This window comes from Hyperoodon ampullatus (assembly GCF_949752795.1).
Source record: "Hyperoodon ampullatus genome assembly, chromosome: 2".
NCBI classification, from domain to species: Eukaryota; Metazoa; Chordata; class Mammalia; order Artiodactyla; family Ziphiidae; genus Hyperoodon; species Hyperoodon ampullatus.
In genome coordinates, this window is record NC_136915.1 from 156,062,717 (window position 1) to 156,080,272 (window position 17,556).

Here is a 17,556-nt window from a genome sequence, read left to right on the forward strand (position 1 = left end):
CACACATCAAAAAAGAACCATCTCTCCAACTTTTTCCTGGACTCTCCCACTCAAATTTACTTCCCAGCAACCGACAACTAGCCACCTGGTTTCTAACAAACACAGTGGCACAATTTCCCCACTTTGAAAGCAAAATAACAACATCATGAGGATTATAACAATACCAGTTAACATTTATTGGGCATTTACCCTGTATCAGACCTGTGTAGAGCATTTTACATGCATTATCTCATTTAACCTTATAACAACTTCCTGAAGTGTATAATTCTATTATCCTCATTTTACAAACAAGGAAACTGGGACTTACAGAGACCATGTCACAAAGAAATATAGAATTCTTATCAGTTAGAATACATTTATCTTTAGGTAACTTAATACTCAACTCTAACTGGCTTAAACAAAAAGATCACTTCCCTGATTCAGAGGCTTAGAGGTAGGATGGTCTGAGTGTTGACTTAAGCCAAAGGCTCTGGATTTTCTTAGCTCTTTCCTCCCCCTTGTATTTGTTTCATCCTCAGACTTGTATGAAGATGCCTGTACCAGATCTGGAATTCACATCCATGCAGGACAATATCTAGAAGACAACTTTTCCAAGACACCCTTAGCTAAATTTCCCTGCATCTCAGTGGCACAAAGTACATGAGATGACCTTTCCTGAACAAACTGGAAAGGGGATTGGAAATGCTATGGTTGACATATGAATTAAAGCCCATCCCTGTTGGCATCAAACTCCAGCTTGCTTTGTGACCGCCTGGAGGGGTGGGATAGGGAGGGTGGGAGGGAGGGAGACACAAGAGGGAAGAGATATGGAAACATATGTATATGTATAACTGATTCACTTTGTTATAAAGCAGAAACTAACACACTATTGTAAAGCAATTATACTCCAATAAAAAAAATTAAAAATTAAAAAAAAAAACTCCAGCTTATAAAAATGGACAATTTTAGCAATGCTTTTTGCTAGCCCTTTTCTGCCTAGCTAAAGTTAAAGATCAAAATATCAGTTGATGATCTGGGAGAAAAACACTATTAAGATTCCAGCGGGTTAAATTTATGTTATATACCTATATCTATAAAATTTTCTGTAATTCACACCAAATTTTTAAAATTGTTCCTATAAATTACTTGGTAATTGTCAGAATTATTAGGACTACAAAAAATATGCATTACCCCATTTGTTTAATAAGTAAGCCTGTACTTCTGTAGGGCTCATATTCTCCATTTAAGACAACAGTATTTTCTTCTTTTTTTTTTTAAAGATTTTTTTTTGATGTGGACCATTTTCTTTTCAAGTCTTTACTGAATTTGTTACAATACTGCTTCTGTTTGTTTTTTTATTAATTTATTTTTTATTTTTGGCTGCATTGGGTCTTTGTTGCTGTGCGCGGGCTTTCTCTAGTTGCGGCGAGCAGGGGCTACTCTTCGTTGCAGGGCACGGGCTACTCTTCGTTGCAGGGCATGGGCTTCTCATTGCGGTGGCTTCTCTTGTTGCAAAGCATGGGCCCTAGGTGTGCAGGCTTCAGTAGGTGTGGCACATGGGCTTAATTGCAAAGCATGGGCTTAATTGCTCCGCAGCATGTGGGATCTTCCCGGACCAGGGCTTGAACCCGTGTACCTTGCATTGGCAGGCAGATTCTTAACCACTAGACCACCAGGGAAGTTCCAACAACAGTATTTTCAATTTTGCATAAATCAATTTTCTCTGAGTATATGAATATAGTTACATTTATGGGACAGACGAGGTTATATTCTAGCTCTATGGCCCAACTCCTAAAAAAGTCTTATAGTTCCCCCTAAAAGTTTACCCAGTTTGTTTTGAGAACTTCCAAGTTATGCCTGACTGCTCACAGCAGGTTCAAGCAGCTGTTCTTTCAAATGCTCTAGGTGCTGACCATGGCCATGTCTCTTCTCACCTCTTCTCTAGTACCTTCTGCTGAGAACCACTCTGTCCACTGGGCATGGTATCCTCTGCTGGCAGCAATGCCCCATCTGTCTACATTGAACACCACTGCCACTTCTCCCAAAAGCCTCACAACCCCCTAAGCAGATGGTATCCCCATTAATGTAAGAGAGAATGTTGCTTTTCCTCACCTATGCCCTACTTTGTGCTGATGATACCGACTGTACTCCAGAGTCTTACATAATTCCAGGTTAAAAAGCAACTCCAAATAGTGGCCTTTCTTTTTTTTTTTTTAATTGGAGTAAAATTGCTTTACAATGTTGTGTTAGTTTCTGCTGTACAATGAAGTGAATCAGCTATATGTATACCTATATCCCCTTCCTCTTGGACCTCCCTCCCACCCCCCTATCCCACCCATCTAGGCCATCACAGAGCACTGAGCCGAGCTCCCTGTGCCATACAGCAGGTTCTCACTAGCTATCTATTTTACACATGGTAGTGTATTTATGTCAAACCTAATCTTCCAATTGGTCCCACCCTCTCCTTCCCCCCCATGTCCACATGTCCATTCTCTACATCTACGTCTCTATTCCTGCCCTACAAGTAGGTTCATCTGTACTATTTTTCTAGATTCCACATATATGTGTTAATGTATGATATTTGTTTTTCTCTTTCTGACTTACTTCACTCTGTATGACACTCTTTAGGTCCATCCACATCTCTACAAATGACCCAATTTTGTTCCTTTTTATGGCTGAGTAATATTCCATTGTATATATGTACCACATCTTCTATATCCATTTATCTATTGTTGGACATTTAGGTTATTTCCATGTCCTGGCTATTGTAAATAGTGCTGTGATGAACACTGTGGTACATGTGTCTTTTTTGAATTACAGTTTTCTCAGGGTATATGCCCAATAGGGGGATTGCTGGGTCATATGTAATTCTATTTGTAGTTTTTGTTTGTTTGTTTGTTTGTTTGCGGTATGTGGGCCTCTCACTGTTGTGGCCTCTCCCGTTGCGGAGCACAGGCTCCAGATGCGCAGGCCCAGCGGCCATGGCTCACGGGCCCAGCTGCTCCGCGGCATGTGGGATCTTCCCGGACCGGGGCACGAACCCGTATCCCCTGCATCGGCAGGCGGACTCTCAACCACTGCACCACCAGGAAGGCCCTATTTGTACTTTTTTAAGGAACCTCCATACTGTTCTCCATAGTGGCTGTATCAATTTACATTCCCACCAACAGTGCCAGAGGGTTCCCTTTTCTCCACACCCTGTCCAGCATTCATTGTTTGTAGATTTTTTGATGATGTCCATTCTGGCCAGTGTGAGGTCATTAGGGTCAAGCACAGTGTATGGGATGGGACAAGAAACCCAGTTCCTGAGACGGTCCTGCACTCTTCTCCAACTCTTCTCTTCCCAGGCTCCCAAATTCTCATGCAGATGTTTATTCAAATAACTGCTAAGGGCTCTGTAGTTGAGTAGTTGTCAGACCTGCCCAGGCATTTCTGGATCACTACAGTGGACACAATATGGACTCAAGACACATATCACTCTAAGGCTGTTTCTTGCAAGAAAAAAAACCGTTTGGACTAAAGTAACCTCCCAGGTTTGTATATCACATATTAATAAAAAATATTTTCGCTAAAATGTTTATTCTAGAAATATGCAATGTCCTATTAGTTCCACCATGATGTAATAGGAACTCTTTAGTTATAAGAGGACTACTGAACCATTTCTTTCAAGACAAGGAAGTTTGTCGTGAAATTCATAGAACCTGTATATTGACTATATTCCCTGTGCTGTCCATTATATCCTTAAAAACTTATTTATTTTATACTTAGTAGTTTGTACCTTTTAAACCCCTTCATCTATTTTGCCCCTCTCCCCCACCCATTCCCCTCTGGTAACCAATAATTTGTTCTCTGTATCTGTGAGTCTATTTCTGTTTTGTTACATCTGTTTGTTTGTTTTATTTTTTTAGATTCCACATATAAGTGAAAATACACAGTATTTGTTTTTCTCTGTCTTATTTTACTAAGCATAATACTCTCCAGGTTTTATATATATATATGTATATATATATTTATACATATATATATATAAAATCCTGTCCTACAAAGAGAAACCCATATTTTTAGCTCACATCAGAAACTTAAATATCTACCACATATTAGATCACAAAGAAAGAGGAAAAACAGAAAACATACACACACAAACACACATCTACATATATGTGCATATATATATGAGTATGTGTGTTAAGTATCTGTGAATATATATATATATATATACAGTCAATCATGCTTGTTATCTTTCAATCAATACTTGAAAAATTGTTCATTAAGAAAAATTTTAAATAATACTAATTGCAGTAATGACAAACAAACAAACAAAAAAATATGGAATTTTTTTGATACACTGACCATATCAAATCAAATGTGAATTATACCCACGTAAAATCTTATCTTTGTTCTGGCATGTTCCTAGAAACTTAAGTAGGAGCCAAATAAATAAGTAAACAAAATTTTATCATCACAAGTAAGGTCAAGGCAAGGTAACAAAAAGAAATAATCATGACAATTAAATATATCTCAAACACTTCTTTAGAAAGTACCAAGATTTTCTTAGCATATAAGTTATAGATTTTATTATCATAAAAATTTTTAGATAAGTATATAGTTACTGAGTTATAGTTTTTTACTTTTAATCTTAGAGAGCTAACTTCATTAGAATTTGGCTTAATAACTCACTTTTTTATATTCTACTTCAGTAAACAAATGTAAAATGAGTCAAGTAAAAGTCAAATCAAGCCTCATTTTACCAGTTATCCAAAAGCTGTACATCAGAAATACAAACTTACCTTACTAAACAACAACAACTACAAAAATTTTCAAGTTCCACTAAATGAATTTTAAATAAATGTATGCTTAAATCTAAATAATTTATCAGTATAGCATAATACAGTCTAGAAATTAATACCAGATAAATCTATGTTTCTCCACATTGTTTTAATGACTTTATTGACCCGTGGGGAATGGGAGAAAATGTTTTTTTGTTTGAATTGTTTTTGAAATCAAAACTGACACAATTAGGTTTACCTAACTGATGCTGGTAAGGTAGTTGGTAATAAAGTAGACCCACTTTTTTAAACTGACCTCATTAACTTGTTTTTTGTCCAGATGGAACACTTGACCAGAACTTGTAGAGGCAATTTCTTCATAGACTCTATATCCAATATGGCCCCTGTCATCACAATCTCCAGTGAGCACAAATACCACCTATGATTTTTGAAAAAAGAAGATAGTTTAAAGGGTTCTCAGAAATCAATATATATTTATTGAGCACTTACTATGTATTAACATACTACCAGGCAAGTGGAAGATATATAGATATAGATATGCATTCTACTGGTTCTAAGCCTGAACTCAAGAGGCCTTGGGTATTTCCACTTGCTCTCTAGTGTTTCTGCCTTGGTCATGAGAAGAACATGCCTAAACTAGCTTCCTGGTCTCAGAAAGAGGCTGAGAAACCTGCAAGACAGAGCCAAGTCACCCCAGAGATCACCTAGATAAGCCAAACCCAAACTATGCCCAGATACACAAGTGAGCAAGCATAGCCTAGCATAACTGAAACCTGCAAACACGTGAGAAATAAATGATTATTGTTTTAAGTCATTGAGAGAACAGCGTGTTATGCAGCAATAGCTAACTGATACAATGAGTAACTGACTCAGACAAGATTCCACACAGGAGGTGATATTTGAAATACAGGTCTTTTCTGTCGGGGCTATGTTTTTGTCAGTTATAAGGACAAGATGGTAACAAGCATCTTAATTAAACCCTAATCATTTCTTCTCCATATTATGAAACAAGGCATTCATATGCTATATACAAATATCACATATCCATTTAACATGTTTAGATTAAATGACACATACATATTGGAGTCCATATATATGGATCAATAGTTGTAATTATTGACATTTGTCACACATAGTATTGTCAGGGAGGGGAGGCAATCTCTTGTATTTCTTACAGCTGTGTTCAGATGGAAAATTCAGTGGTGGGGAGTTGATTCCTACTCACTTGTGACTGTTTCTGTTGGATAAGCTGCAGCACCTCATGAGTGAGCCGATAATCCTTGGACCGTGCATCAGTGAAAACATAGATGAAAGAACCAGGAAGAGAAATTTCCAAGGCAATTTTTATAGCTCCAATACTCATTTCTGGACAATCGCCACCACCCTGTTGAGGAGCAGTGAGAAAAAAGTCAATTATTTCATTAGCAGAAAAGAGATACCTTAGTTATTACAAGTTGCTGTAGGAGCTCTAGAACTGAGCGGTTGTCTTCACTTTTATTTTCTGTCAGTTTGCCACGGGATTAACCACTTTGGTTACAAGGAGATAGAAACGATATAAAGTGATGCAGAGATAGAAAAACCTGTACTTATGCATAAATTAAAAATTTACCCATATGATCCTACAATCCCACTCCTAGGCACATATCTGAAGAAAACCATAATTCAAAAAGATACATGCACCCCGATGTTCACTGCACCACTATTTACAATAGCCAAGACATGGAAGCAACCTAAATGTCCATCGACAGATGAATGGATAAAGAATATGTGGTGTGTATGTATATACAATGGAATATTAACCTTAAAAAAGAATGAAATAATGCCATTTGCAGTGACATGGATTGAACTCGAGATTATCTAAGTGAAGAAAGTCAGACAGAGAAAGACAAACATCATATGATATCACTTATATGTGGAATCTAAAAAAAATGATACAAATGAACTTACATACAAAACAGAACTAGACCCACAGACAGAAAACAAACTTACGGTTACCAAAGGGGAAAGGGGTGGGTGAGGGACAAATTAGGAGTTTGGGGTTAACATATACACACTGCTATATATAAAATAGATAACCAAGAAGGATCTATTGTATAGCCCAGGGAACTACACTCAATATTTTGCAATAACGTATAAGGGAAAAGAATCTGAAAAACATAGATGAATATGTATATATAACGGAATCACTTTGCTGTACACCTGAAACTAACACGACATTGTAAATCAACTGTATTTCAATAAAAATAAGTAAATAAATTAAACTTAAGAGTCAGGAAAAGAAAAAAAATAATAAAAATTCACCAAAAATACAGAAAATAATAGAAATTGTTATATGCTTTTTAACTAATATTGACTGACTCCCACCTCTCATACATGACTATTTTATACATCCCCTCTTTTCTTATCCCTTCTCACTCTTATTTGATGACTTTTCTTCTATTGCACTGAGAAGACAGAAGCAATCAGAAGAGAACTTTCGTAAACTCCCGCACCGATAGCTATTAACGTCCAGCAACAGCAGGCGCATGCCCTGCCTTCATGGTGAAGGAATCATTTACACTCACAGCTTAGGCTAACTTCTCACCTGGGCCTAATCAAGGACATGGCTCCTATGGCTGTCCCTTCTCCCCACTCCATTGTCAAACATTCCCTCTTTACTGGATCATTCCCACCAGCAAACAAACACACTGGTTCATCTCCTATACCCAAGTTTCTGCCCAAATGTGACTTATCAGAGAAGCCTTCCGTGACCACTTTATATAAAATACACCCCCTCTGTCACTCTTTTCACTCTGCTTCATTATTACTACTAACACATGATCTCTGTGTTTTCTACTCGATTTTTCGAGTAGATTATTTTCTACTCAATTAGGCTCAATATACCTTCCTAAACAAAAATAGCCCTGACCCTAAATGGAATTCTTGTCACACTTATTTCCTTCCAACACATGTGAACTGATAGATAAAGCTGTGAGCATGCTGTAATTACCATTTTATACATTATATTTTAAATTTAGAGCTATATCCTGCTTATGTTATCATGTCATCAATGTTCTTCAAAATCACAGGTTTTAATGATTGTATAATATGCTGTCTACATCCCATAATTTAGTCAGGCATTTCTCTATTGTTAAATATTAATTCTCTTTCAAATTCTCCTCTGTTATAACTAAATACAAATCTATTATAAATATGCTTATATTTATAATATATATAATATATTATAGTATTTTTTTTTCTCATTAGCAGATGTCAATAACTACAGGGCCAAGGAAATGGACTTTCAACCAATGTTTTGAGCAATGAATAACTGCTAAACACCCTGCAAGGATTTAGGTACACAAAGATGAATAAGCCAAAGTACCTTGTCCTTAAGGAACTCACGCCTAGAAAAGACAATCAAATAAAAAAGCAGGGCAGCTTGGGATCCTAGGGGGCCTCGTGGTTCCACAGTCCACTAGAACCCAGTGAGTAAGAGCTCTTTCTCAAAAAGAAAATAATTACTTGATGAAAGGGATAAGGTTTTACCTTTAAACTCTGAAGATTCTACTTGATTCTCCTATCGGGGCTTTCCCTAGGCTCCAAACAATCTCTGATTCTGATACAGATACCCTGAGCACCACAGATCTAATCAGGGTCATAAGAACCAAGCACTAGAATTGTTAACACTTTAGCCTGGACCACCTGAAGAATCTTTTCTTGCACTGGATACCACTCAGTACTTACAGCCTTTAAATATCATTTATTCAATGAGTTGGAACTAAGCACCAACTGTTACAAATTACTTCTAAAATTGAGACACCCATTAAATATTATGCCACTTTCTTAATAGTAGAGGGCTGGACACTGCAGTAACTTTAGAGAAGATAACAGTTATCGACTCCCAGAAATTTTATTGAGTTAGCAGTTCCTTCTATTTTTTCAGTAAATATCTCCTATCCTCTTTTACTTATGTGCATTTTCACAGGATCTAGCTTAACAAATAATACTGTTCTCAAAAACTTGTATACTTATATCCTTAGACTGTACTTATCTCCCAAATTCCAATTTTCTATTTACAAGTGCTTGTTAGACATCTACTCCTAGACGTTTTACAGGTGTCTACAATTCAGTGCATCTACTATGGAACTCACTGTATTTTCCCCAACCATATCTTCCCTATTTTTGTTAATGGTACCACCTGACTAGATGTTCAGTTCAAAACCTGAGTCATCTTTGACTCCTCCCTCTTTCTTCACCTTATCAGTGGTCAAACCATTTTCCTTCTACACCCGTCATGAATCTGTGCCCTCCCTTCCTCTTTACTTCCTACAATTCACTCTTCTTATCATTAATTTTATTATAAGTATAGCCTCCTATCTAATCTGCTCTTCCTACCACCAAACTTTATATTTCCTGAAGTAAAGAGCTGTCTATATCACGTTCCTAGTTAAAATCTTTCATTAACCACTGTGTTGGATCAAATTATCTTTCTGGCTTTCTATCTCCTGATGCTCCCTCTTCAAAAATTGCTTCCTTGGTAATTAGACTTACCTTGGTGATCATTGTGAAAAGTATAGAAATATTGAATTAGTATGTTGTGTAACAGGAACTATGTTGTAGGTCAATAATACTTCGAAAACAAACAAACTCACAGAAAAAGAAATCAGATTTTGGTTACCAGAGGCAAGGGGAGGCGGAATTAGATGAAGGCAGTCAAAAGGTACAAACTTCCAGTTAAAAGTAAGAGAAGTACTAGGGATGCAATGTACTACATGATAAATATAGTGAACACTGCTGTGTGTTATATATGAAGGTGGTTAAGAGAGTAAACTTTAAGAGTTCTCGTCACAGGGAAAATTTTTTATTCTATTTCTTTGGTTTTACATCTATATCGGATGATGACTGCTTACTAAACTTATTGCGATAATCATTTCATGATGTATGTAAGTCAAATCATCATGCTGTACACCGTAAACTTAATACAGTGATGTATGTCAACTATATCTCAATACAACTCGAAGAAAAAAATTGCTTCCTTTAATCTGAGGCTATTTCCTGTTCTTTAATTATGCCCCTTGCTTCACATCTTAATTCCTTTAGTACTTTCATTCAAGTAATCTTTCTACTGCTGCATCTCCACCATCAAACATTCCTTACCGATGTATGCATGTCTAAAATCTCCCATTTTCTATAAGCTATTTGATGGCAGGAACTGTGTGCTAAGTCCTTGAGAACTCAGTTCATAGCATTTGCTGACATACAGTAATTACTGAGTTAATATTTGTCAAATTGAATTATTTTCCTTCCAAGGTTGAGATAATATGCCTTCCCCTCTTTAAAACATTCTCTTTTCTCCCATTCAGATATACTTCCTCACTCTTCAGATGTACTCTAATTTGCTTTATTCTTTAATAATGAAACATATTTTCCTTGGCATAACAGTTATTTGGAGGGATTACCGTGTGCAGCAAATGCCCCTGAGTGAGCATTTGTGGGCTAGGAAAGTGGGAAATAGCTACTGGGCACATTGGTAACTTTAGTATGTTGGTTAGGAATAATTCTTACTTGTAGCCAACTCTGCATATCCATAATGAATATTCTGGACTGCTCAACAATGTATTAGATTCCTACTGTATTTTCAGAAGCTTAAGCAAAAAACAATTTCTCACCTGCACTTGACATTTTGCACCTGAGTGGAATCACAATATAAGTTATCCATTCCACAGCATTTGTTAAATGGCCAAGTACACAATAATGCTCTGTGGTAAATAACTCTATGGAGAGATGAACTGCTTTTTGCTCATTGTCACCTAGTATCAAGGGGCTAGGAGAAGTCATCTGTCTGTGGGCCAAAAATCAGAACAGCTAAGTCATCTTCAGAGACACTTGTTAGGAATGGCAAGAATGATAAATCTTGTCCAGTTACTGAGTGGAGAACAATCTTTGAGCCACTTGACTTGCATTCAAATTTACTCTAAGAGAACCTCGGAATGCTCATCCTTCAACATCACCCAGGATCCTTGGAAGTTTGCCTATCTCATTGTACATATAGGTTCTTGAAAAGAAAAATAAGTTCCTTTTTTCCAAAAGAAGTTAACATATAATGTTATAGCCTTATAAAGGTCCCTCTCTGATACCTGTTTAATTTTCTAATCATTTAAAATCATAAATAACCATTAAAATGACCTATAAAAGGAAGACTTCAGATATGTGCTATCTACTACAGTAGCCACTAACTAGCCTTATGTGGCTACTGAACACTTGAAATAAGATTAGTGAAACTGGGCTTCCCTGGTGGCACAGTGGTTAATTATCTGCCTGCTAATGCAGGGGACACGGGTTCGAGCCCTGGTCTGGGAGGATCCCACATGCCACGGAGCAACTGGGCCCGTGAGCCATGGCCGCTGAGCCTGTGCGTCTGGAGCCTGTGCTCCGCAACAAGAGAGGCCACGATAGTGAGAGGCCCGCACACCGCGATGAAGAGTGGCCCCCGCTTGCCACAACTGGAGAAAGCCCTCGCACGGAAACGAAGACCCAACACGGCAAAAATAAATAAATAAATAAATAAACTTCTACCCCCAATCTTCAAAAAAAAAAAAAAGATTAGTGAAACTGAGGAACTGAATGTTTTATTTTAAAATTTAAATTTGAAAACTGAAGTACTGATTTTTATCCCGATGACATCTTAAATTGATAATATTTTAGATATAATGGGTTAGATTATTTAAATTAATTTCAACTGTTTTTTAAGACTACATATGTGGCTCACATTCTACTTTTATTGGACAGCACTGCTTTAGAATGATATGTTTGGTTTAGTTATGTATGCTTCATTCTAGACTATTATTTGTAAAGCTGTTGATTGGATCTAAAAGTCTTCCGTGAACTTTGCTTCCTGGAAGAAGTTATTAGAAACAAAAATTCAAGTTGTTTTAATCTACTAATGTTTAGGAATCAAGCTAAAATCTACTCCAAAAATCTATAAATCACTTACTTTGTTTAAACATACACATATACACACACAAAGTTTATAAATAAAGTTTTTATATATTTACATAAACATACAAAATATCTTAGAAACTTAACTCACAGGTTGGCTAATAGTGTTTCCCAGATCATTAACTGATCTTCTGATCATTAAATTTAACTAAAAGGTAAATTTGTCAGAACAGGACTGAGAACCATTGTCAAAACGTCCATGCTTATAAATAAGCCTAACAAAGTAGGATACTTTAGGTTAATTTGGGTCAAACTCATGTACAGATTATAAAATTAGTGCAATGGGATTGTGACTGAAATTATAAAAACAATCTGTTTTAAGTTTTTAGTTCCAAACTTAAAAAAAAAAGGTAGTCCTTTAAAAGTCTTAACATTTTCTGTTTTGACCTGAATACCAAATGGAAAAGTAAAATAATATTCTATAAAACATCTATGATGAAGAAATTTAGAATAGATGAATGTGAATCTATGAAAAGTCTCATTTATTTAACTGATACTTTGTTGGTGATGACACTCTACTTGTATTAACTCAATGGATATCGATTGTGCACCAAGCACTGAGACGGTATTGTCACACATGCTCCACTATTTACGCTTTACATCAATTGATGGGGGAGGTATCATTTTTAGCATATTTTATTGACAGAGCACTAAATCTTGAAAACCCCTTTCCCAGGATCACACAACCAGTATGTGAAAGAGCAGGGATTAGGAACTCAGTTCTGCCTGGCGTCACGCAAACAGCACTGTGGCATTTTATTTCCTCATCTACTTCTGTGGCTGCAAGCAGCTTGTCAGGGACACTGTAAAAGCAGCAGAAGAAAGATTCTCCTTCTTCTGGATGCCCAAAGAATATTGTTCATTCTATTATAGCATTCGCTGACTTGTACGTATAACTTATCTGCTTCCTCCCACTAGATCACTGTTCCTTGGGGAACTTAGTAAGTGTTCCATTGTTGTTTGATGAATGAATGGGTAAATGAATGAATAGTGGGTAAATGGGCGAATGAGACTGTGCAAAGCAATCCTGACACAATCTAGACACACTTGCTGTATTAAGTCTGAGCTTTGCTCAAGCCTGGACCATTTCAAGTAGTAAAATTCCAGAGCTAAGTCTCCTGAAAATACAAGTGCCAAAAGTTGTTCTTTAAGTAAGCAATACATATATGAATATATATGTGTGTGTGTGTGTGCATGTGCATGTATATATATAAATTCTTGTGATATATAAAACTAACTCCCCCCACGTCTCCCCTCTCCTCCTCCTCCCTCTTCTTCCCTCTTATCTCTCTCTCTTTCTCCCTCCCCACCTCCTTCCCCCAACCCCGCATCATGAGGTCAATTTTTATATTTAACAGAAAACAAACACAGCAATGTATATGCATCCCTCGAAACCACATCAACCTGCACAGATACATGAAAATGAAAGCTGTGAGGGAGTTGCATAATGAACTGAATTGCATAATTCCCTAAAGGTGTATAAGAAGGGCCTGACTTTGTTAACTTAGAGTTTTTATTTGAATTCTGAAATATAACTAATTTGTATCAGTAGTTTCATTCATCATTTTGTCTTTATAATTCTACTGATGGCGACAACTTACCAAGTTGCCAAAGACACTTCAGATAGAAAAAAATGTTTACTGAAAAAACAGATGTGCCCTTTCACAGGAAACACTGCTCTTGAAATTAAAGGGAAAAAAAATGGTAACCTCAGAATTACAGTGATAATTAAGTTCAGAAAATAAATTCCTGTCAACAAGATTAAATAGGAATGAATAGAAATGCTATCAGTCAAGGGAGTAATAAAACAGATTACCATGCTGTCTTTTCTAAATACAAGACAGTGTGGGAGTGGTACTGGAAGAAACTGAACCTTTAAACCCTGAGAGGAGTTGGAGAAAAATGAGGTCTCTATCCAAAACCTAATGGGAAAACACTCATCAAACAAGGGATCAGAGAAGGAAGAAGGCTAATCTCAAAGCAGGCCCTTGCCCATGACTTATTATTTCTCTTCCAACCCATTTCAATTCTTCTATTCTCATCAGCCATTTTCAATGAATTAGTGTTTATACCAGTTGTTTTCCAGTTACGCCTAACTGTAAGCAATCAAAAAATGAAACATTTTTGGCAGGCTCATGCCTGAGTCCAAAAGAACGTCTATTGACATTACAATATTTACCCTTATTCTAACATGACTACAACCTACTAAGCCTAGTTTCAGAGTCAAACTATATTTTCCTTTCACATGGAACATGCATTGTTTTGGATGTCTTATTTGCATAATTTTCCCTTTACATATAAAATTTAGAAATGAAACTCAGTTGCAAGCTGAACAAAAGTTTACAACTCTCAGTTCTCTTTCTAAAAATACAGCTGTGCGATTCTATAACCCAGAAAACAGAATGTACATGTGGAAACCATTAAATTACACTGAATTTAATTAAAAGTTGCTCCCAATCAAGTATAAAGTAAATCAAAATGACTGTAGAATCCTAATGCATCAGTGACATTTGGTATTCATCACTTGTAGAAAATACAGCAGAGATGTACTGAGGGACAGAATACTTCAGAGTCCAAACTTCAAATCTCCATAATCAAAAAAAGAAAATGCTGCATCCCAGACAGTCCACCATGCTGCCCTTTACCAGTCTGAAGAAGGTGGAATCCAAATCAAGGCATCAAAGAACTGCTGATCTTGATTCCAGGAACATTAAAGGTTAACAATGACAACCCTTTCCAGGCTTTCAGGTTATCACCTGTCAGTAGTAGGAGTCTAACTCTTCAGAAATTGATCTTTCCATTTATTGGAACTTATTTCATGTTGAGCCTTAAGAGGATATTCAGTTCACTTCCATTTAAATAATCATAAAGAACAGACTATGTACCAGATGCTCAATATCTTGATTAATAAATCAGAAAATAATGTGCCTTTATACCTTAAAATATTTCAAAAGCTTCATAATTTACATGAATTATAATAGACCATGGTCCTTTCAAGAGGGAAACAGCGCAGAAGCAACCAAGCATAACAAAAACACCACCGAATAGCTTCTCGTGATCAGGAGACATATAGAAGTGTGCAGGGTTAACTCTAGGCAAAAATGGGAAAGTGCAAAATGATATCTTGGAATTCTCAGTATCCACTTCAGTAATTCTCCTCTTCTCTGCTACTTAGAGAATTCCCTCCTCCTTCAAGGATTCTGTACCTTTTTATTGGGACCTTTTCTTTTCCCATTAAATTAAGACACTGCCTTGGTCTCTGGTTGGAAAGGACTCCTGGTCTCCAAATGTCTCTTTGAGAGAGATTCAAATGTCTCTCTTGTTTGCTCAGTGAGAAGGAGCCATAAGAGGGCAGGGGCATGGTCTAAGGAGGCCCTTGTAGCCAGTCATCATTTGCTTATTCAAGGACTAGGCATTCACCCTGCTTGCACTTCCTCTGGGAAAGCTTTCTTTCTCCCTGTCTTCTCTCTGCTATGACCCTTCTCTACCTTTCCTCTGTACTACCTCAGACTCTACCTGCCCACTTTCTCTTCCTTTCTGTTCCAACATTCACATATGGATTGTACATGCTTTCCAGCACATTGGCATTATCTTTGTTACTAATTGAAGAAGTTGTAATGTTGTGATTCTTTTTATTTAAAGTGATAAAAATATATTTATATTATGTAGGTTATAATAGGTCTTGACGAAAAAAATTAATAGAATGTACTTTTACTAATAAAATCATTATAATTTGTGAATGTTACATTTATATAGAAATTGGAGATAGATAAGTTTGTTTTTTTTTTTTAGAACAAGTAAGTAGTCATTAAACAAAATTGGTGAACTAAGTTCTAGGTTATCTCAAAGGAGGAGACTAATATATAGAAAGAGTAGATAAATGAGGAGTTTTTAAAATCAACATGAATATAGAAGAATGGAGGGCCGGTTTAAAGTTTGCATAAGGAAACCTGAGGGACTTAGCTGGTGACTGGACCAGTATTCAATAATGGGATACTCCTGCCCAAGAAAGCCTGTATCAGCCTTGAACACCAACAGAGGCTCCCAGATATTGCTCCACAGGAGCCCCAGGTATCATCTGCTGAGGAAGGCCAGTGCTATCAAATCTCTAACTGATGCTAGTTCATGCCTGGGGTACTGATAAGTTTCTGGAAGGGATCCAAACATCTGAAGGGATAACTGAACAAATACTACTCAAAGTCAATATCAAAACCAAGACTCTACTAGTCTTCTTGAGACTTTTTCAAGGCCTAAGAAGAAAAAAAGACGGCTTCTTGAGAACTGCTTCAGATCAATTTGGATTGAGAAGAAACTCTTTAATTTTCCATTTTGTTGAAAGTGAGGTTTATAGGTTTTTTTCTAGGAGTCATGGCTTTAGATCAAGAAACATTCTCCCAAGAAAACCATTTTGACCTCCATCCTTACCATCACCTAAAACCTGACAAAATCAGGTACAGTACTTATTGTGGGGAACAGAGCAATCCCTTTATTGACTTAAGAGCATGAATGGAATAAATCCAGGCATCACAGGTCAAAGGAGTCCTCTTCCTAAATGTTATTCTGTCATATATATTTGCAATATTTACTCCACAATGACTTATGTATGTACCCTTAAGAACATCCCCACACATCCGCACTTTGAAAAGAAAATCAAGAAATGTCCCATCATAATCCACACCCACCCCATTCTAAGTGTCTGTGTATTCTGCTTTGAAAAAGCAATGCAACGGTCAGAATACCCTTCTATACTCTTTGTCCTTTGAAGTGCACACAAAATATATTAAGAAATCAGCCAACTATTTGCTTCTGGATAGGGATACCAGGATGGATAGCTAGAAAGGAGCCAATCATTCGCACTCAGTGCCCTCCAGTCACTTATCTCAGTCCCCATCCCTCACTTCCTGGGGATATAGGATTGTTTGTCCCTCAGAGAATTTATTACTCTAGCAGAAAACTCCAGCAGCAAACTAAAGTTTGAAGAGATGCTTCATTCAGGCACCAAGAAGTTTCAACAATAAAAATAATCAAAACTGCCTACAAATACAACTGCAGTATAAACACTACCTTTCAATCTCTTAAAATGCATCTTCTCGTGTCTCTCCAAGGTGACTGTGAGGTTACACTTAAATAAGCTTACCACGCTAAGCAGCAAGAACACATGCTGAGCAAAGGGGGTAATTTTCAATTTACAATTATCATTCTCATTAGCTGCTCAGTAACTTTAGGTGAGCCAATAACCCAAAGTGACTGGAGGTAGAAGAGGAAGTCAAAATCTTTAAGAAATAAATTTGTTTCGTTGAGGATGAGACCAGCCCTAGACCTACATCTGTCTTTAATTCTCTACTTTCCTACTTTGAAGTAAAATACAAAGAGAAATTATATAAATAAATGTTAATTTGATTAGCTTAATAAGGTTACTTAAACCAATCTTTAGAAGAAAAGTAGCAAAGTGAAAAAGGACACTGGCTTTGACATTAAATACCTCCACTTTTGAGACTAGCCTTGCTCCTTGCCAGTTTGGTGACCTGAGGAAGACATGTTACCTAAGATCTCAAAGCTTGAGTCTCCTCATGTGCAAAAAGGAAGATTAATATTTGTGTAGGTTTGAAATGAGAGGATGACTTTAAAATACATGCAAAATCTTTCACAAGGCACATGTTCCATAGTTGTTGTTCATTTATGGTATAATTATTTGGTGATTATTTCTGTTAAAAGAACCTCGGAGTACTAGAGATAGTAGTAGTAATAGCAGTAACAATAGCTAACATTTATCAAGTCCTTATTTTGGGCCAGATGTTGGTTCTACTAT

At 36.7% G+C, this 17,556-nt stretch overlaps 1 protein-coding gene across 1 annotated transcript in view; it reads right to left on the minus strand.

Moving 5' to 3' along the window:
* Window positions 1-17,556, minus strand: part of HMCN1 (hemicentin 1) — a gene marked incomplete at its 3' end in the record, with an annotated part of 531,222 nt that overhangs the window by 398,647 nt on the left and 115,019 nt on the right. Inside the window, exons 3-4 of the mRNA XM_079726768.1 lie at window positions 5,992-6,150; window positions 5,062-5,184 (exon numbers count right to left, since the gene is read on the minus strand). Coding sequence (XP_079582894.1) covers window positions 5,062-5,184; window positions 5,992-6,150 — 282 coding nt within the window. The remainder of the gene's footprint in view (window positions 1-5,061; window positions 5,185-5,991; window positions 6,151-17,556) is intronic.